At 33.0% G+C, this 22,486-nt stretch overlaps 1 protein-coding gene across 1 annotated transcript in view; it reads right to left on the bottom strand.

Moving 5' to 3' along the window:
• The window catches only part of LOC129226616 (spectrin beta chain, non-erythrocytic 5-like), a 130,930-nt gene extending 109,677 nt beyond the window's left edge, over window positions 1–21,253 (bottom strand). The window contains exons 1-13 of the mRNA XM_054861245.1: window positions 21,126–21,253; window positions 17,056–17,223; window positions 14,340–14,456; window positions 14,160–14,236; window positions 12,664–12,860; window positions 11,394–11,506; window positions 9,561–9,748; window positions 7,725–7,950; window positions 5,898–6,029; window positions 5,730–5,812; window positions 4,885–5,023; window positions 4,089–4,297; window positions 925–1,102 (exon numbers count right to left, since the gene is read on the bottom strand). Of these exons, the coding sequence (XP_054717220.1) occupies window positions 925–1,102; window positions 4,089–4,297; window positions 4,885–5,023; window positions 5,730–5,812; window positions 5,898–6,029; window positions 7,725–7,950; window positions 9,561–9,748; window positions 11,394–11,506; window positions 12,664–12,860; window positions 14,160–14,236; window positions 14,340–14,456; window positions 17,056–17,223; window positions 21,126–21,245 (1,947 nt within the window). The 5' untranslated portion in view covers window positions 21,246–21,253. The remainder of the gene's footprint in view (window positions 1–924; window positions 1,103–4,088; window positions 4,298–4,884; window positions 5,024–5,729; window positions 5,813–5,897; window positions 6,030–7,724; window positions 7,951–9,560; window positions 9,749–11,393; window positions 11,507–12,663; window positions 12,861–14,159; window positions 14,237–14,339; window positions 14,457–17,055; window positions 17,224–21,125) is intronic.
• Between the last annotated feature and the right edge of the window lie 1,233 nt (window positions 21,254–22,486).

The raw sequence follows: 22,486 nt of genomic DNA, 5'->3' as shown, positions 1-22,486 counted from the left end.
CACAATATTTTATGGGAAATCACTACCAGCTAAATCAGACATAAGCGGAGCAACTCCAACCACTAAAACAGTTAACTGAAACATGTAATCAGAACGTAATAATTGTACAAAATTCCTTTCACAGAAAACAATTTTTCAAAATTTTGGATTTTGTGAGTGTCAAGATCAGGGCCCGATTTACACACCTGGGTGCACCAGGCACTGGCAAATATGGTGCCCCCCCCCCCCACAGAAAAATATTAAGGTGAGTGTTGGATATTATTTTGATAGAAAGAAAACTTAAAAATATCGATTTCATACGAAAAAAGTTAATAATTAAGATATTTTGTAAAAAAAACATTTATTATAAATCTAAAATAAATTTATGGTTTTCATGCTAGAAAATTTTTTACAGTTGCAGATAGAAAAACTATGATACAAATGGTATACGTAAATCATGATGTGCGTTCTGCGCATCAATGATTCTTTATCTATTTTCTCCTTTGTTTTCTTGTAGTAAATTCATTTATAATGTTCTCATAATCAAGTTTTAGGTCAAACTTCCTTCTATTGATAATAGAGCTAATAAAGATAATTTACCATCAGAAATAAGAGTACGCAAAGGACACTTAATTCTCTTCAATAGCGAAAATGATCGTTCTTCTCAACAATTGGCTAATATGCTTTCATTTAATAAAAAAATCGTCAAATGACGAAAATTTTTTGTTTCCTTTAGTTAGAGGCCCCGAGCACTGGTCCCTAAAAAAAAAATGATGACAGAAATTTGGTGCCCCCTTTCCTTTGGTGGCCCGGGCCCCGAATGCCCTGTCGTAAATCAGTCCCTGGTCAAGATACAAAATGAAAATATACACATGGACACATTATAATTCAGATGAAGAAATATTTTGCACACAATGCAGAGTATATTCAACTAAAAGTATTTACTTTGTGCTTTTGTTGTAAAGACAGAGCTCCCTGTAAGTCCTTCCCTGGCACAACAGCTTTGCAAATGTACTGTTTCTCAACAACCCAGGCATCTTCCTCCTCTTGGTCCTGCACAAACTGGTAATAGGTGCGAGATTCTTCCAGTTTAGTACGGCGACCGGCAGACAGATTCACGAGGCTGAAAAAGTTTTGTCACTTAACTACATCATTCAAAAATAAACAGGGAAACCAACATTTGCAGAAATAACTACAGTCGGACCCTGATTTAACGAACCTCTATTAAACGAATTTCACGATTTAACGAATTTTTCTTTTTTCCTGACTAAATGAAGGCAAAAATCCTGATTCACCAAATAATAAACCCTGAATTGAATTATTTTAACAGCATATATTTTTTTTTTTTTTTTGTTAATTTGAGTAAGGAAATATCGGATTGTTTTCCGAATGTTATATCTATACTGTCCGAAATAGAAAACGACTTTTCTTGGAATCAATCAGCAATTTTTGACGGGCGAAGGGGCAACCATCGAATGTTGATTTTGATGCAGAAAGCGATAATGAAACTACCATTAAAACTGTTACTTTTTCAAGTGATGGAAACTGTAAAAACATATTTCATGAGAGCATGCTGCAAATGATACAGAATTTTCTTCCCTCCATAAAGACGAAAGAGAACTATTTCAAGTCAAGTATTAAGGAAATTTTCAAACATCTATTACTCAATAGTTTTAAATTTCATATTAACTAGTGTGTAATAAGTCGTGAAATGCTGGATAAAAAGTTTCTAATTCAGTTTCACTTTCTAATTATGAATATATTTGCTCAGTTGCTTATTAGGGGTTTTAGATAAAGTAAGTGCAGTTTTAAAAATTTTTTATCTCACCCTAATAAAACGAATAACTCCGATTTAATGTATAAAACTTTTGAGCCCGATGAATTTGTTAAATCAGGGTCCAACTGTATTTTCTTAGAAAACACAGTAACATTTTGACAGAGCATGCCTATTAATTTCAAAACCCAGTGGCTCAGAGATAGAGCTTTGTGCTTCCACGCAGCAAATCCCGAGTTTGATTCTCAGGTTTAGGTCATGGTCAAATTCAGCCTTTCATTCCTTCAGTGGGCCAATAAAATGAGTACGCAGTTTGCTCGGGAACTAAACCAATGGGGTTCAGCGTTCGGTTGACCACCAAACTGGAACATTTCTTTTGCACTCCAGAGCCTTCGGCCTAGGAAACTGAGATGGCAAAGTAGGCCTTGAACCCCATGGGCTGTTGCACCATTGAGTCTTTTAATTTTGGTTAAAACGTAATGCCAAAACTAGTCTGATTCCTTCATAAATATCAGTGCAAAAAAAGAGTTAATTTTTCACATGGTTATCATTCCAAAAAAAAAAGTAAACCACCAAATGTTTCTACTAAAAACCACTTTTTTACAAAAAAAAAATGAATTTTCACTTAGTATTTTCAATGGAGAAGCACTCTTAATCTAATAATCTGAATTTTCATTTGTTTTCCTCGTACATTTTCTATCAATTTAGTTTTGCTGAAAATCTTAATTTTATAGAAACGCATTCTTTCTTTTTTTCGAAAATGTTTTTCCGCTAACTTCATTAATTTCGCAGAATGTTTGGAATGGGGTTGTTTCCTTCAGTCAAAAAGTTTAGTCACTGAAATTGATAGAATAAGCAAAAATAATAACATGGGCCCAGAATTTTCCCAACAGTTATTTTTTAATTAATTTTTTTAAATGTCTGATTTTTCAAACAAGGGGTGGTCTTGATGACATCCCAAATGATGCATTTTGGCGCATCTTTCTACAGCATTTCCACGTAATGATAATCAAGAAACGAATTAAATATTGCGCTCTACACTTGCTATCAACCCTATTGTTGCCAATACACGTGAGTAAAGACGCAAATTTAATATTTTGCTCTGTGAATGGCAACAGTGAATGGCATTTCCTCATTTGTTACATCATCAAATATAAACAATGAAAGCACACCGATTTTGGTATTTTCTTTTAAATATTAAACTTAAGCAAATAATTTAAAAAGTGGACATCCTACGTTTTTAAACATGCTTTCAGAAAAAAAAAAATTTGGAAACTACCCCATTTTAGTTAAAATAACAGCTTTCACAATATGGTTGTCACTGATTGACCTATTCATTATTTAAACACCTATGCCATTCATTCAAAATGTATAAATCTAATAGTCACTGTATATTGTGCAATGATTCTTCTGTGTTGAAAAATTTCTTAAACACCTTTTTTTACACAAAATCTTATAACAATAAGCAACATATTGACTGCCAACTTCGCTATGATTTGTACAGAATGAAATTGGCCAAGAGAGAGAGAGTTCAATACAAGTTACTTCAAAGTTGTTGATCTTCTTGTTTGAATTCAGTTTCAAATTGTCCTACATGAAACTTGAAAGTTAACAGAAAATTAAAGCTTTTCAACAGATACAGATGAATTTATATTTTGAATTTGATAATTATTTTATCATATTTTACTCTTTTACATTACTTTTTTTATAATTAAATTTTGATGGATGTTGATTTTTAGACAGTAAGAGTTTCAAGCAATAGAATGCATTTAAATTAAGACATTACAGGCGCAAAAAACTGGAAACAGGGATGGCAGGCAACACGCAGGGATGGATTTGGAAGTGTGGAGGCCCCGGAGCATCGAAGTAGTGGAAGCCCCAAATCAGGGTTCGAAAAGATCATTATATTTTTGAAAATATCGGATACTTTGATATATAAGCACTTTAATAGTAAATACATCCTGAAGTTGCTGCTATTTATTTGTTTATATTGTTATTATAATTTATAGAATTAAAATTACTGTTTCTTGTTTATATCTAAACATACATTTCATTATAAAAGTTATGTACTTTTAAGGTTATTTTCATATGATATTTACAATCATTTGCGAAATCTGATAACTTAATGTTATAGTCTTTGTAGAAATTTATAAAAAAATGTCTGGGAGAAAAAACATAAAATTTGCTGACCCGTGTAAGTTAGGATATTTTGTGAAAATTTTATTATGGGGGGCCTCTTTGGTGCGGAGGCCCCTGGGCCGTAGCCCTGCCTGCTATCCCCTAAATCCGGTCCTGGCAACACTTCAAAAGGCTCTATAAAAACTTTATAACTTACTTATCATATTCAGAATTCAACTTATTCAATCTTTTCTGCAAAATCGGAGCTTCTTTGTGGCCATCATCGATGTAGCTCTGCGCTTGCTTGTTGAGCTTGCGTATGGTATCTCCTTGAGAAGCAATGTGTGCTTCCACAAGACTATGTTTTTGAAGTAAATCTTCCACAGATAGAAGATGCCTGCCCAAATCTTCGGTATAAAAACTACCCTGAAAAATAAAAGATCAAAACATTTAACAACATTAAATGGCTCAAAATCATTGCACGAACATTCATTTCAAAGAAGCTTAATTTCCCTTCTTAAGTTTTCAAATTTAGAAATATTATGTACTATTTAGCAAAATAAAAAAAGATGTGTTAAAAATTGTATTAAATACTAAGGCTATTAGGATTCAAAAATTGGGTATTTTAGAAAACAAAAACAATATAAAAAATTGATCTAAATTGAAACTTAGGCACAAACCAACTAAAATTTTCAAAAAGCAAATGTTACTTTCTGATTCTATAATTAAATATCTTGGCTGCAAACTGAAACTTTTACTTTTTTCACCCTAAACTAAATAATGAGTATTAATTTCTGAACATGAAATTACTGAGAGATAATCAACTAATTCTTTCTTATTTTACCAAATTTCAATTCGTTAGTTTAACAATTTTACCGTGTAGCTGGTGTAATTGTTATACCAGGAAAAATTCTTTTTTTTTTTTTTTTTTTGCTCTTACTCTAACTGTGCAAATAGGGCAGTTAAAAGCAATTCTGCCCAGGACCGGAAAAGGGCAAAACTGAAAATCTTACCTCCATTTCTTTTATTTCAGCTGTGATGGTGTCTATTTCTCTGAGCATGGTCATTAAATTACTTAGATTAGTCAATGTTGAACGATGCTTCTTTAGAAGTTCTAAGAGATAATGCCACCTTTGCATAATTTCTTGTTCTCTATATGCAAAAAAAAAAAAAAAAAAAAATCAGATGATATAATTTACATTATATTTTTTAAAAGTTTACGAATAGTTGTAAGGAATATTATGAGCAAAACCCCCTGTTTTAAAATGTTATAATTACATGATTCCAACACAAGACAGATATTTTAAAATTCCAGATAATACATATGGGGGGGGGGGGGGATCTTAAAACAAAAATCAATTGCTACAATTTTCACTTTTTCCCGAAAAGATGAAAGATTATTACTTTAAAGCATACCTTATACAATTAATTTGAAATGTAAGAATTAAGTTGCGCACTTAAGCAAAACATATTGTTAAACAACTATATCATAAATATGTTACACTGCACTAAAAATATTTATTTACCCCTTAATCAAGTTGTGTGTATGTTTCTGGGTGGAAAAATTAATTCTTTTTCTTTCCTCCTCTTTAATTTTTAAAAATATAGCACAATTCACATTCATTAGCAACATCAAATATGGATTAAAAAGTTTCAAAAAACTACTATATATTTTGAAACGGTTTTCCATAAAATTGGACTCAGTTTCAAAGTTTCCAATGCTCCATAAAGTGTGAGAAAAGGCATATATTTTTAAAATCATTGACTAATATATAAATGTTTTAACCAAATACAAATCAAGAAAATATTTTAACAGCAGAACTCAATTAGAGAAATTACACCAAAAAAAAAAACTCACCTTAATTTAATTCGTTCTTTACTGTGATAATTTTCCATTACAAGCTCATCTGCCATAGTAGTTAAATTTTTAAACCTCTCTTCCTAAAAATGAAAATAAATGAAAACCCAATTTTAAACAAAACAAAACAATAAACTTAACTGAAGAAAATTTAGAAACTACACATACCCTAGCAAGGATATCTGCACTGATTGCTTCATGTTTCTTAACAGTAGCTTCTACTTGAGACAAATTACTGCCATACCTTGGGTCGGAAAGCACCTGGATCATTTCTTTTAGATAGCCCTCTCGAACAACACTCTGTGCAAAAACAAATAGACCAAATTAATATTAATATAAGAAACTAATGGTAAGGGAACAGGGCAGAATATCTGGGCAGAATTTAGAGAATGTTAAGAATTGTCAACTCATTCAACTCAAGAGCTACATTTATAAACCAAAGTCCTTCACACATGATTATTTCCATGTGCAAAACAATTCTAAAGACAAAGTACAAATCTGGCTGGGGTAGTTGGACTGGAGAAACCATGTTTGCTCATAGATACACAGAAACTATTTGGTGATACAGTATGACCCCAATTTCAAAATCATAAAATCCGGAAGACCTGAAATGCGGAACTTTTTCACTTCAATAATATTAAAAAAATCCCCAAAAAAATTGTTTTTTCTTTTTTCCCCCAGTTTAAAAAGTTCACAATTGTTAACAATTGGCAATTCCAGTTCAGCCCCCCTTTTTTTAAACATTTTCTCGATGCTACATGTTTTGCATAAATATGCCTCTTGCTGCAAATGTGCAGCAATCTTTTAACATCTACTTTTGGTTAACGATAATTCTTTTTTTTCTTTTCATAAGTATGCAATACAAAGCTTACTTACTAAACAAAAGTACTAAATTATTTTTGGTGAAAATATGATTTATTTATTGTATCGATTGGTACCTTGCATAATAATAAAAAGCAATATCCATGGACTTGACGCCATTGTAAATTATCTCCAACTTTTCTTTTAGCATTATGAAGTACACTTTCAATCAGATTGATCAAAAATAAAAGAAATTTAGAGCGAAACCAGGATTTAGAACTTGACGGATGGCGCACAACAGGAGAGGTTCATGATTTTTTGAGTCTGGATTAGGGTTCCCATACTGTACCACACGTTGTTGTTTTTTTTTTAAGTTACTTTGAAAGAAATTAAGCCAGTAAACAAGATTTAAAGTTAGATTAAAATCAAAATAATCAGTCAAATGAAAAATTTCTCCACTAAAAAGCAAAATAATCTACCAAAAGAATGAAACAAGACTTTAAATAACATTAACTTTTAAGTTATCAAACTCTCATGATAATCTGGGAATAAGGAAAAAATATTACTTAAGTAGGGTCATGGGCACTCGGAACAGCTTACCGGAAGAGGCTGTAATGAGCAAGGGGATATATTGCTTTAGAAGGACCACTGATCTTCGTTGAGGAGTTATAAACTGACCAGGACCAGCTTAGCTAGGCCCAGAGCCCGTGGCTGATTGCCACTTTTGTATTTGTATTAAAAGTGCAATTAAGACACAAAATATTATGCCAACTAATTTAAACATTAGAAGCTCTATTAAAAAGTAAAATATTCCACCAAGTGGACCATTAACAGTTGAATGAAAACGTAAAATTAACGCATGAGGAGCAAAAATGCAGCCCACATAAACAATATTTTTCTGTTTTCAGTAAAGTGGAAATAGAACAAGTCACCAAGTGCAAATGTACCCTTAGCCTACAATTTTACCCAAATTGCTATTACATCATTTCAGTGGTACAGCCATAGGGGTGAGTTTGGCCAAAACTGGACTACGTTTTAACACATATTGACAATCCTAATATGGTAGTTTAGGTGCATGAAGACGGTTTTAATCAAAAACCCCAACCGGAAGGTGGGTTGTTTACGGCTGTGCTACTGCATCATTTTTTCATCAAATGTGTGCTCACATTACAGCCCACTTATGAATTTAATTACCTTTCGTTCGAATCGGTAGGCGAGATTTTCCAGCTTTTCCTGCCTCAGCAGCTCCTCCCTCAGCACCACTTCCCTCCTGTGCTCTGCTTTCTCGAGTTCATCCCAGGCTTTCTCGATGTCATGCACCAACTGGCCTTCGGGAGGGACATAGAGGGGTTGCCCCAGGGCCTTCATTTTCGTTTGAATGGAGAACAGTAGAGCTTCTATTTCACTCCTTTCTTTGTATCTAAACAATCATACAATATCATTAATCTCATACAGTAAAATATCAAAATCAATGCAAGGAAATCTGTTTCAATAAAACAGAAGACAGTGAGAAGACGAGATGTAAGTGCCAAAATTAAAAATTTGGATATAATCAGTACAAATGGTAGGAGATCCTCTCTTCTGTTTTATGGCAAGAGATGGTACTAGTAGTTCTGGTGGATGCTTCTATACAGCATTATTTAGAAAAAAATTTCAACGAAAGTCTACCTACAATCTGAACTTTAAATGTGTTTAACTCGAAACTTTGAAAAGTCCACTTACATCCCTTTGCTTCTCACTGCCTCATATAATAAATGTTCAGACACATTTATCTGCAATAACAATGCTTGAATTCCAAAAGGGGTTGTCTACAAATAATGTCACTTTTTGAGGGGGGGGGGGAATTGTGAGTGTGTAGCAAGGGAGAGGTAAGGGTTAAAAAGAAGTAGAAATCATGTCTTGACATGTGACATTGCGGGGGGATGAGATGAAGTGTTAATAATTTATGGACAGCCCCTTACAACAAAATTGCTGTAACAATGAATAAATTTTCAGTCCCTTGAAGTTTGTTGTAACCAAATTTTACCGAAACAATTTCTCCATTTCTGTGTTTACTATGTAGTTCAGCATTACCCTGTCTATAAACAAAAAGATGCTTTGGTTTTATGATTATAGGACAGGCTATGTCTGTTTTTCAAGTTCAGCAGGAGCACACCCAAATTTAAAAACAAAATTTTGTACTGTCAGAATTCGTTTTTTAAACAGTCAAGAATAATATAATGCATGTAGAATGGGCAACATAACTTAAACTTGTTTTGGTACGATGAGTACATGATCAACTGACTTGAGCCAGTTTGACTTCGGGAGTTCAACTGTTCCCCATCCTATTTGTGTAAAAAATATGAAAGAAATGAAATTTGAAAAAACAATTAATATTTGTCAATCTAATATTTTTGGTACATGATTAATATTTTATTGACTATTTCACTAAAGCAGAACAACAGTTCCCAAACAGTAATTTGCTTGAATTTAATGTCGAAAAAAAAAAAAAAAAAAATCTGGTTCCCCTATGGGTTGAAAATAAATTTCATGCTATCAATTCTTCAAACCAGAAAACCATACAATAGTGCAATAATGAAAATAAATACAAATAAGTTGCAAAGCAAAGAGCATTGTGATCATGTGTTTTTTAGACACAAAAAATATTTCTGCCCTCATCTCCCCATTATTGAAATATGAGTCCTCAAAAACTGCTGAAATTTTATGAAGAGTTACCAAATTCGATAAGTTTGAGTAAGAAATAGAAGATATTTTTCACACTTGCAGATGGATGTCCTATATGTACATATTGAAGTTGCTTGGCACCTTCCACTCCCTGCCAAGTCTATAAATTTGGCGACTTTTCTTAAAATTTCGGCAGGGGAGATGGCGGAAAATAATGCTTTTAAAAAATGCTTCACTATCCTTTTCGATAGCTATCTTTTTTTTTCACTGTGCCACAATTCATGTCACTCCCACTAAGGCTTAGAAGCAAATTGAAACAAAAACACATAATTAACCTAGTGAATAATAAAATTAATCAGTACTCACTTTGGTGGTTTTTCGACAGTTCTGTATTCTTTGAACCTTAAAAGCTCTTTCTGAATGCCTTCCAAGGAATTGGGAAAGTTTCTGTCATCTAGCTGTTTAGTTTTGACTTCTATCCACTCCAAAAGCTTGGTCGTGAAACGTTCGTAGTTGCTTTTGAGCCTGTCGGCTTCCATCAGCTGGCCAACGATCTGGAGGCAAAAAATATTATTATTCATTTAAAAACCAGTATCGATGAGATTTTTCTGAAATGCTAACAATTTTTATCCTACGAAATAAACATACATGCGATTTCTCAAAAACAAAGAAGTTTCTAGCAGAATTCGGCAAATTTAAAGATTGAAAATTAGGGAAACCCGTTAACTGGAGAAAAAGGCTTTTAGTTCATTAATTTTACAACTCTAGGGAAACAAAAGTGTTTTCAAAGAATACAAGTTTATCACTAAATTACGTATTAAGAACTGCTTCCCCTTTGTTTATTTTTATAACTGATTTTTTGGACCATTCACTAAATTTTTAAGGGACACACAGAGCATCTATTTCCTAAATAAATTACTAACTAAGATTAATAATAATAAAAAGAAATAAAATTTATTTACTTCATACCAAAACTTTGAAACAATAAATAAAATCAGATTCTTGAGCAGGGTGCAGAAAGATAGAAAACAATGTATGTATTCTTTCACTTGAGCATGGAAAAGTTGGCTTACATTACTTTACAGCATGTTTGAAATTGAGCAGCAATCTTTTAAATAGTAGACAATATATAGCATCCTGAGCAAACAGAGTTCGTACTCAGTTTCAGAAATAAAATGAAGGAGTTTTGAAGGAGTAAAATGAGATTTTGAAGGAGTACTAATGGAGTGTCATTAAATGATGTCACACTTTTTTTCAATATATTTGACCATCAGCACCCTTTATCACAAAGTGTCACACTTCACCCCAAACTTCTCCTCTTGTCACGTCATATTTTTCACAAACATATTGTTACAATAACTGTGTGATGTCACTTTTTGTCACCCTCTCTCTTCCCCCTGTCACAATTTCATGAACCCTTCTCCTCCTCAAAGCATGACATCACTTGTGGATGACCCTTTTAACAATATCATAACTGCAATTAACTAAACAATTTTTTTTTAACGCAATCACTTAATGTAGTACATTTACTTATGCAGTTTTAAATATTTAAATAATAATTAGACAATTTGACTTTTGCTGCTGAGAGTGTGGTGGAGGAAAAAGCAATAATCATAAAACTTGAAAAAATTGCCAAACACGATTTAAGCATGTTTTACTTCACTTATGAAATGTCTCAGTCTTCTAATAAAATTTTCACCTTCAACTTTTATGAATTAACTATGATCAATTTTAAATCGAAAAAAATAAATGCACGAAATTACTACATTAAAATTGCCTTTGTGACGAAATTAGTTGTCAATCAAAGTATTTTATGTTTCTGTTATAGAGGAAGATTATGTAGTCTTGAACTAAATAAGGAGTCAAAACCAAAATGAAGGAGTTTGAAGGGCCCTTCAAAATTTTTTAATAATTGAAGGAGTATTGGAGGAGTTTTGAAGGAGCGTACGAACCCTGGCAAAACAAACATGGCTTTTTTGTTAAATCCTGTATTATTATCTTATATGTATATATATATATATATATATATATATATATATATATATATATATATATATATATAAAACTTAAAAAATGGAACAACCATAGATGCGGAACTTTACTATACGCAAAACTGAAATTCAGCTGATTAGTGGAAAAATCCATTTATGAATAATATTAAAATTTCATCTTGATTATAGAACACAAACAAGAAATTACGTTTGCTATTCTTTTTCCTCCCTTCATTTCACTCTTCATCCTGGCAAATGTATGATAGTATGAGGCAACATATGTGATCACAGATTTTTCATCAGGTTTTGAGGTATCCACATCTGAAAGAAAAAATTAATTTCAATAAGAGTTCAAAAAAAATTTAAAAATCAATAAGTAACACTGGAGAACAACAATTTGACAGTCTTGAATCTGACTTGTGTTTGACTAGGTTATAGCCTCTGACCCAAGAAATGGTCACGCTCAATTTAAGTTTATTCATCAAGTTTTTAAGGTACATGGTGCTCAAGACTCCACTAATAGGGAAAAATATAGAACATTTTTATAAAAATATAGGTCAAGAGAATTTTTTTCTAATTGGTTTGAAATTGATAGAGATAAAAACAGAAACCAATACGAAAGCTATCACAATTAAATTCTGATACTATTTCAAAAAGCCTCAAAATCTTGCAAGTACAACAATTGTATTGTTCTTCTTATTGTTTTTTGTAACCTTCAAAATGTTGAATAAATCTCTCCTTAGAGACTTGTCAAACCATTTAAGTCCAAAATGTGACAGGTAATGGGAGTTTCTGGGGTGTAAACTGCTCAAAGCAATTAGGGGAGCAATCACACAAAAGTGAAGAAACCGATGTGAGGTAGCCTTGCAAAGGCATAAAATGGAGTATAGACATGTAATAAAATGCAATACAGCAAAAAAGAAGCAGAAAACATTTGTGTGGGAACTTAACTCCTCTTAGAACAGTGAAACAAACATGAAATTATGCCTCTCCAACATTGTCTGCTACAGTTTTACCTTGTGTTTGCCCTGATTTCAGTTCCCCGATAAAATGTCAAGTTACGGAATCCGGTGAATTAGTCTTGTGGCATTTTCCAATCCAAAAAAAAAAAAAAAAAGAATGGTTGAATTTTACCGCTCAGACAGTGAAAAAATGGGCTTCTGTTAAATCATGATTTCAGCACTTGTATCTGTTTTCTGCTTTTTGACTACAGAAACGCTGGTTTGCTTCCGAAATTTACATTTTATTCTCATGTTTTCTGAAAACATGGAGGCTTTATTGGAAATTAGTTTCCGGAATAACATTTTTCTAAATTTTGTTAAAACCATGTGCTTCCCTAATTTTTTTGAGCAGTGTATATATGTATGTATGCCACTTTTTGAGAAAAACCACACAATTTTAGGAACTCAAAACCATTTCTTAAACAAACATTAGCTTTTGATACACATGAAGCAAAAAAAAAAAAAATTGTTAAGTACCTTCTGCATCCAGCAGACGTGGGATCCCCAGCTCCTTCTGGGCAATATCGAAGGCGTTATTGAGATTCTGTATGTGGCTGTTGCTCTGGAGAGCGGAGAAGTTGATGAGGTCGGGACGGTGATTGTGGATGAGTGCATTGAATCCCAAACCACTCCGCCAGCTCACATGGAAGTCCTGGATGTTCACACCAGCATAGCTGGAGAGAAAAAAGAGCAACATAACATGTAGGATGTATGTAGTAATAAATTTTCAACACTGAACCTAATATTTCAAGGAATCAGTGGCGCAGTCGGACCAAAATTCTGGGAGGGTGTTTTAAAAATCAAAAATTGTGGCGGTTTTTTTTTTTTTCAGTCATTTTAAATGTGAAAATATTATTTCATATTTATCACATATTTTTCACACTTTTTATATATTACGGTTTTAATGGCTCAGTAATTATTCTTTTGTACCACTTGTTTAAAATATAATAATTTGTATTGATATCTCAATGACTTTAAAATTAAAAAAAGGGAGCAGAGGATTAAGAAAAAAAGCAATTTATTTATAATTACTTTTATTTTAACCTTATATCCATTTCTCGTGATTTTTTTCATTTAAATCTCTTCTCTTCAGTTTCATAAATGTATCAATGGCAGAACAAAAGGGCTAGGTTGTGGGGAAAAAATATTTTGTTCTGGAAAATGGTTTTTATCCTCCCATATCACTGCAAGGAGCTATTGTTTTAAAAGAGAACAGTATGTTTGAATGTAACAGGTTATAAAAAAACAAACAAAAATGGGTGCCTCAAAAAGTAGTATCCTTTTTCAGTAAGGTTAATCTGTTGACATACTAGCAATGTCAATTAAATATAAATAAAGAGGTTGTCTACAAGCAAATAAAAATTGCTTTTCAAAATTTATTGCCTAAACCTGCGTTGGTTTTTCAAGCATTGTCAGATTTCTATCAAAGCAAAGTAGGATGCGAGTCAAGTGTGGGAAATGTGTGTGTGTGTCTTTTTTTTACTATTTTTGAAAGCAAAATACCAAAAAATGTTTACTTTGTACTGCTAAATGTGTGTGTGTGTGTTTTTTCAATGTATATATTTTCATCCATCTGGTAAAAATGAATGATTTTCTAAGTGTAAAATATAAATAACTTCAAATATCCTTTAAAAAGGTGTCCTAAAGATGCCAAGCGATCTTAAGTAAGTTTTCAAAGTATGCTTGTCCTTTTTAGGGAAGAGAGCGGCAGAGATTTTTTTGCTCACATGCTAAAGTGAATTAAAAATCTGTTAAGTTCGTACAGTTATGCGATTCATCAAAAAGTGGATTATTTAAGGATATGTTTTTTTCATCCATAAACTCAATCCATTTGAACAAAGAAATTTTATAACTCTAAAAAAAAATATCAGCAATTTATTGTTACTTTTTGGTTCAGTTAACTTTGGTTTGAGACCAAAAAAAAGTGCACTATTCATTTCTTCTACACTTCGTAACTATATTGAAATACATACCCAGCAGTTTTTCTTTGGCACCATAACAATAAAGCATCCTTAGCTGACTTTTTCTCACTGCTTTCATCATCTTCATTCTATAGAGAAAGAAAATAATTGGAATTGATTAAATCCATAATAAATTTGGAGCAACTTTTCACTCAGATTAAAAGAGTAAAACAAATTTTTTCAAGTACTCACAACATCAATTTCAATTTCTTGAATCTGGAACCTTAAAATGATAGTCCATATTAAACCTAATATTAGCCTGGGGTTACCATCAACAATATCTTCTGCACCAATACTCTCCAGCCGTACCTGAGGAAGAGGGATAAAAAAAAGATAAGTTTGGGTAAATAATTTAAGTCACCTCAAAAATGGCATCCCCCCACCTCCTCTCCATTTTTAATTTACCAAAAAAATGGAAAACTGACTTTTTGGATAAGTAAAAAAAAAAAAAAAAACATTTTGGGCTGAATTTTAATTTTCCTAACATTTTTTTATTTTCCCTGAGCTTGTAGGATTATGGTAAAACTTGTTAGTATAAGTATCTTATCGAAAACAAGGTCCCCCCCCCCCCCCCTTGTGAAATAGCTATATTAGTATAAATGTTCGTTCTACAAGAACATTTCAAAAATCTGTATATTAACTGAAGAAAAAAAGTATAGAGAATGTATAAACATTATAAAGCATGTTTTTGTTAAAAGGTAATAACCATCACCCATAGACTAATAATAAGAGTAGACCGAGCTTTCTCATTCTTGCTGATAAAGAAAATTGATTCATAGATGTATCATGTGACTAGTGGAAGGGCTTGGCGAAGACTTTGGCAGCATGGTTGCTAGATGGCAGGAATTATCTACAGTTTGGCACTCGACATGTATTTTAAGACAATGTGTTTTCATTAAAAAGAAACTTCCAGGTGCAGAGATTGAACTGCTTTTCTTTTAGTTATGCATTATTTTGACATTAGTAATAGTTTTTGATCAGTTTTCGGTAACTTTTATTTCATTTGGAGCTGTCAGCGTTGGCGTGAACGAAATGGCGTAAACGTTTTGCGTTAACGCAAAAATGTACTATTCGGTATCTTAAATTGAAACTGTAGGTAAAAATCTTACCGTTTGCCGATTCTTCTTGGTCGCTTGCATCTTTTATTGCTTAGAGGGTTATTGAAATTGACTAAAGAAAATGCACAATGCTATCTAAACAAAAAACTCACTATATTAACAAAATATTTACAACTTAGAATAACAAATTTACAAATCGGACTCCATAAAAGATCATTCTTCCGTGTTCCATCAATTCTATTTATTTCATTTCGCGCTGGCGTTGACCGTCTGCTACGATCAACGCCCGCTGTTGCTAGGATATCCACCAGTCACATGGTTTGGTTTATGAGCAGCAAAAGGGTTGCCATAGCTCGGTCTACTCTTATTATTAGTCTATGCCATCACCATTATATGACGGACATTTTCAGTGTTGCCAGATGGTCAAATCAAGATTTCCACAATTCCCTTCCAACTTTTCCCCAAAAAGCGATGTTTTCTATCAAAATTCCCCAAATTCAAAAATTATTTTTCCACCAATATTTTCATAAAATGAATCGACTTTCTCTGATATTTTTGTCTCTTGAAAAAAATTTTCCCCCCAAAAACCAAATTTTCCTATAAAACTCCCCAACTTTTTTCTTCCCATTTTCGTTTTTTTTTTTGAGCAATCATGATTGCTTATTGCTTTCATTTGACTGTTTTTGATGTTAGCTTATTTTTCCCACCGCCACCCTCCGCACCATCACCGTGGACAGGCGGGCTCCTCACGCTGCTGCTCCTCTAGCGAAAGCCGTCTCCAGGTTGCATCCATGTCCTACACACACACGCATACATACACACACACACACACACACACACATACATACAGACACTTACACATATACACACACAAAAACCTACACACACACACACAAAACTACCCACACTTTCATGCCTGCACACAGACACAAACACACATATCCCCCCCCACACACACACACTTGTGATTGCGAAAAATATAATTTGAATTCAAGATGTCGAAATTCAATTTTTTTTTTTTTTTTACTTTTTTGTTTTTTTTATTTTTAATAATAATAAAGCTGAAAGTCTCTCTCTCTCTCTGGATATCTCTCTGTTTGTCAGGATCTCTGTGACGCGCATAGTTTTTAGCATAGGGTTATACACTTTTAAGCGATTTTTCGAAAATTCGATTTTGTTCTGTTTCTATTCCATATTTAAGAAAATTACCAAGTTATCATAACGTGGAACCGTAACGTGAGCAAGCCAATTGGCAAGAAATTCATCATGCGTTATTTGTAAATGTACAGGAGAACCAAAGGACCTTTTAATTTTCTACTACAGGCAAAGCCGTGTGGGTGCACAAGCATAAGTACAAGCGCCTGACCGAGAGATAAGAAATAGCCAAATATTTTTTTCTACTCGCATTTACTACTCTGCTTCTGTATGTACATTTAAACTATGATAATTTTCATATATATTTATCCAAGAACATTCTTCATCACACTTATTTTTACCTGTTTCACGTATCAACTAGTTGCTTACGCAGGACATTAATGCGAATTCCGTAACATAATATTCCACATAATGCGAAATGCGAATTCCATAAAGTTGAGCAAAGCTAAACCAACGCTGTTTGGTACAAACAATGTAACTACCAGGTGTCAAGACACGAATTTAAATATGAGAAAAAAAATTTCCCTAAGGTTTCCCCCCCCCCCATGTTTTCCCCAAGAAAAAAAAATTTTCCCCAAAGAATTCTCCTCAAAATCCATTTCCCCACATTTCCCCAGAGAGCACCAGATTTCCCCAAAACGGGGAAATTTCCCCCAAACTGGTAACACTGGACATTTTATTGAAAAACATCTTACCTTTGTGTGTAAGAATGCGAGACTTTTATTTACATTTTCTATCTTGTGTACCCTCATTTTTCCATGATTGGGCTTGCCCAGTTTTTCCCCAGAAATTATTTCTAGCAGTTTTAGTAGCTTTTTCCCGTCCGCAAGGTCTGTGAAGAGGTCCTCCACTTCCATGCGGGCCTGAAATTATGAGGTCATAAGGTTAAAAACAGTACTTGATACAAAAAGCAATATGCACACTTAAATTGGCGTACAAACTACAAGGATTGTGGTCAAAATGAAATTTGATAAGCTATAATAAGTACATTGTTTATAGTAATGTAATCTAGCTAATTTACAGTTTGATGGAAGTTTCAATCCCCTTTATTTTTAGGTGAAGTATTCTTCATAAAATAACTGGCCAGTAAAAAAAAAAATCAGTTAAAAATGAAATATTTTTACTTGCAGCTGATACCAAAAAATCTAAGCAAAAAAAAAAAAAAAAAAAGCAGTTTTAGAGACATTTTTAAAAATGTAATTTTACTTCTCCAAACATCAATAAAATTTAGACATTTGGAGTTAACCTTTAGCCAACGGCGGTACATATGCTGTACCGACAAAAAGTGCTCTCTTCCTACGGCTGTGGTACAACGTCTGTACCAGTCCTTCCCTTCCCCCTCCAGTTACTTCCCGCAGTTGATAATCCTTTCACACACGCCTATGCAGGGAGAAAATGAATGAAACGCACTACACCCCTTTTGGGGGTCTGTCAATCAGAGGCGTTTGGCATAGTTTTGTTCCCAGTGAAGGAATGTGTGGCGAAGTTTCGAAAAAGAGGGGAGAAAGAAAAGAAGAAGTAAAATACTTGAAGGAAAGAAAAATTTTTGATAGCCTTTTTCTGTTTAATAACCCAATAGTAAGGCTTCCTATAATTAATAACAGCATATTTTACTGAGTACAAAGCACCTATTTAGTTTAAGCAGTGTAGATATTTAGGGAGCAGAGCGCAAGAAACATCATTCTCCAAAATATTTCTTTTGTTATGGTTTTATAAAAATAATTAAACACTTGAAAAGCATATCTTATTTTGCTAACTTTTCGAAAATGAATATCATGCTGAATAAGAAACAACTTATCAATTTGCGATTTGCCACGTTTCATTTATTTCTTTATTTACATTTTAACTGAAAATTATTTGTAATACCGTTTCAACAAAACATGGAAAACATTCTAAAATCAATAAATTTGAAAGAGAGGTCCAATTAAGAATCTGTGTCGTGAATCTTTTGGTTTGAAAATTGAAAGTTAGACTAAATGCTCATTTTTTTTTTTTTTAATAAAAAGAGTCACTAGCACAGCCAGAATTATCTTCTGGAGGGGGTTTTCTGTTCAAAACGAGCCTTTTCATATGTAAAAGTTATTGCACTAGGGATGGCAAGAATGTTAAAATCAAGGGCTCTGAGGGGTGTTTTTACCCCCCCCCCCTTCGCTACGCCTCAAAATCTATCTAATTGTTCACTTATTGCGTGAAAAGCATAAAAACTTAATTTTGATATTTTAGAAAATATAAATGTATTTCCTTGATATTTTGTCTATAGCAAATATTATTTCAGTAGAAAGTCAAAAGGACTAAGGATATGCTGAATGAAACAAAATAAGTATGGTACACCGGGGCACGTTTAAAAGGATTTTTTTTTTTTTCGCTGAATTTTTTAATTTTATGGTTCAACTTAGGAATTCTTAAACGTTATGGCCTTATAAAGCAGTTAATAAAGTATAAATTTGTGCATTCAGTTTTCCCCCTGTTTGTATTTAAGGGGTTTAAAATGTTAATTTTTAAGTCAAAGTCGGTTGCTCCTCTTTCTTCCTTGCGCAAAAAAAAGAGGTTAAGTGAAAAGATTTATAAGAGCACCTGATATATCTTACTCAGTTTTCAATGAGAGTCTAATGTCTGTTTATTTTTTTTTCTGTTAATTAATTCTTACATTTGGAACTGTTTATGCCAGTAAAAAATGGAAGAAAGAGGTTGGTTTTCTGTTTACTCATGCAAATTTTTTTTTTACTTATCTTCTCTTACTCACAAATAACAACGTACTGGGTAGTGAAAATGTATTATAAAGATAGTACATAAATAGGAAATGTTGAAAAGAGGAAAGACTTGGAATCTAAAACAAATTTGCCCAGATATTTATCTTGTGCATTGTGAAGGGAGCGGAACTTAATCCTTCAACAATTACTAGAGGTATTTCAACCACAATTAGAAGAAAGAGTGAATGGGGATATCAGGGGATTTGTAGGCTGTCTCTCCATATTATCTCACTCGACAGTGATTGACTTTGAAACGCCAGCTTCATATACAAAAAAGGGTGCCTTGCATGCTCTAAAAGATAGATAAGCGCTAACGTTCTTTATGTAAATGAATACGGTGTTCAAGCATATTCCGCTTGCACCTGCTCAGAAAATCAAAGCAAGGAATTGTTCGCTATTATTGTGGATTCTTTCTTGGACACACGTATTAGTGTCATCATTTTTCTGAATAGCCAAGCTGAAAAGCAAAGTTGCCTCCCTTGAATCTAAGGTATTCTACATTGTATTTACAATGGCTTTGGTCTCAGTTGAACGCTATTTACCTCCGCATTTTAGCGCACAGATAAGGACATCTGGCATTTATTGAATCCAGTGGTCTACCTCACAAATAGAGTTTGATATTTATTATTTTGTTGTCGTTAGCCTTAGGTTAGATGAGAAGCGTTATTTCAGTGATTTCAATTTTAAAACTGAACCAAATATACTTACAGAAAATCTAAACCTAGAGAACCCCATAAGGAACAAGGAGGGAAAAAAATTATTTTCAAACCATTGAATAAGTGATGACTAGCCAAGTATAGTGTCCCACTATAGTAACCCTGTATTGCGGAGAGCTCAGCGGTCGAAGTGGACATCGCCCCCTTTATGCTGTCCTATTCGGGGGGGGGGGGGGAAGGAACTAAGAAAGCTTTGAGCCGTAGGGAGAGGGAAAAGATAATTGTATAGTTGCCGTAGCCTAAAGGTTAAGTCATGGATAAAAAAAATAATTGCTTAATTTTTTGCAAAAACCAAAATGTTTGTACATTAAAGCTGAAGTAAAATGAATGACAAAAGTGTGGGGGGGGGGAGAGTAGGTTTTCCTGCCTAAGGCAGATTAGTACAGGATAAAGGATCCTAAATTCAAACTGAACTGTCTAGTTCAGATGTTTTTTCAATCTGAAGCTTTGATTTTATTTTAATTTTTAAAAATTCTTTTTAACATAACATTGCATTATTTTATCAAAAATTACAAAATTTGCCATAATCTATAATAAAATCTGTAATTCTACACATTTCCATGATATAACACAAAAGTAAAAGTTTCCAAAAGAATTATTTTTTATTTCAATGAAAGGCACTGGTGAGTGGAAGATGGGAATCTTTTAATTTTACAGGAGGGTATCAAAAGGAAAAAGACCCCAATGGAACCAATAGATTTTTACTATGCAAACCTTTTTAAGAGATGAAGTAAAATGAAATTCAATATAGAAACATTTGTACAGAACAAATGGTAATACATAAAAATAATGCGAGAACAAAATACATATTTCTAGATTTGCTTTTATATTAATGAAATATTATAAGTCAAAGAGGGAATTCGTATTGCGATTGCAAATATCGTGAAGGGTACCAAACTATTACACGGACATTAAAAGATTTTACTACTTTTTAAAAAAACTAATTAATATTTATTATTGGGGTAGTAAAATAAAAACCAAAATATGAAGAACACTATTACAGTACTTAGGTAAGAACAATAATGCAAAGAAGCTCATGCATTAAACAGGACTATTCTTGCTAGATTGAAAGCAAATAGTTTTGTAAAGCAATCGTTTTTGAGATGGCAAATTTTATAAAGGGTGAGCCATGGGACCCAAAAGAGTTCTTATGGGGATCCCGAATTAATGAATGAAAATAAAATAAACTAAACATAAATCAATAAATCAGAAGAAATAAAAAGGAAGATTGCAAAACATCAAACGTTAACAGGAGTTTTGAAAAAAAAAACACACACAAAAACAAAACTCGAGTTTCACCTTTTGTAGGAAGGAGTTCATCCATTTGGTAAAAGTCTTCTTTTGAATGTGAAGGCGCTCTTCCTGTAGAGCTTTAATACGCCCTGTCTCGAATTTGATGGCATCCTCCCTTTGTGACATGTCTTCTGCCTAAGCTCTGCACCTTCACATCACTCTGAAATGAGAAGGAAAGTGCATTAGCATCAACTTAGGGCATCGCCCACCAGGGGCAGATCAAAATAGTTCGTCAACTAAATAAAATATAAACGGCTGCATTGTAATGTAAAACAATCTATCAAATAAAAATTAACCATACATTAAACTATAAAATTACAAGCATGAGCAGAATGACAGCAGAGCTAAGTATTGCGGCAACATGAATAATATTTTACTCTTTTTGTCAATTAAGAAAGTAAACAAGTCATCAAGACCAAGACTAATAGGCTGTTGACTAGTTTGCAGTATGGTTTCAGTTAAGGTAAATCCAGTACTACTAATTTATTGCATTTCTACGACAAGGTTACCTTATTTTTGTATTGGAAAGGGTTCAAAGAAGGGTAACTAAATTAGTAAGGGGACTCTCAGATTTAGATTATGATACCAGACTTAATAGGCTTAACATGTATAGCCTGGAGCAAAGGAGAATCAGAGGGGGGACATGATTCAGTTATTTAAATTTATCAAAATGAAAGATGTAAATGGATTAAATTTTTGCGGGGAAAGCAGGACAAAAGGTCATTGTTTTAAGCTATTTAAATGTCAGGCTAACTTGGAAATTAGGAAAAACTACTACTTTAGCAGGGTCATGGGCACTTGGAATAGCTTACCGGAAGAGGCGGTAATGAGCAAGGGGGTGGATAGCTTTAAGAGGGCCATTGATCTTCATTGGGGACTAATTAATTGACTAGGACCAGCCTAGCTGGGCCCAGAGCCTGTTGCTGGTTGTCACATTTGTATTTGTATTAAAACAATTGTAGTGCTTGGATTAAAAACTAAAAGCACACCAAAAAGAATAAACTTCATTTTAACACTAAAACGGCATTTTACAAAAGCTTTCGATAGCACAAATTATTTTTTTTTCCCTTTTTTAAACATTGTCACACCCTTTAGCAACAGCTCTAATATTAACAATCAAAATTGTCCCCACTCTTCAAACATAAGCAATAAAAAAATCATTTGTCAAAGAATAATTTAAACAGATTGTAAAATTGATCTATTTTATTTTTATAAGCAAACTGAAACATAAGACAACTCTTTTCACCTGGATGTATCATTTTATTTCAATTGATGGTGTTCGAAGAATAATTATTTTTCACTTTTTTAAACAATTTCCTGCTGTGCTTTGAAGTTGGTATCCCCCCTCTTCAAATGTTTTTATAAAT

This window comes from Uloborus diversus, chromosome 7, assembly GCF_026930045.1.
Source record: "Uloborus diversus isolate 005 chromosome 7, Udiv.v.3.1, whole genome shotgun sequence".
Lineage (NCBI taxonomy): Eukaryota > Metazoa > Arthropoda > Arachnida > Araneae > Uloboridae > Uloborus > Uloborus diversus.
The sequence above is the reverse complement of the archived record's forward strand: the minus strand, read 5'-3'. Positions and strand labels throughout refer to the sequence as shown.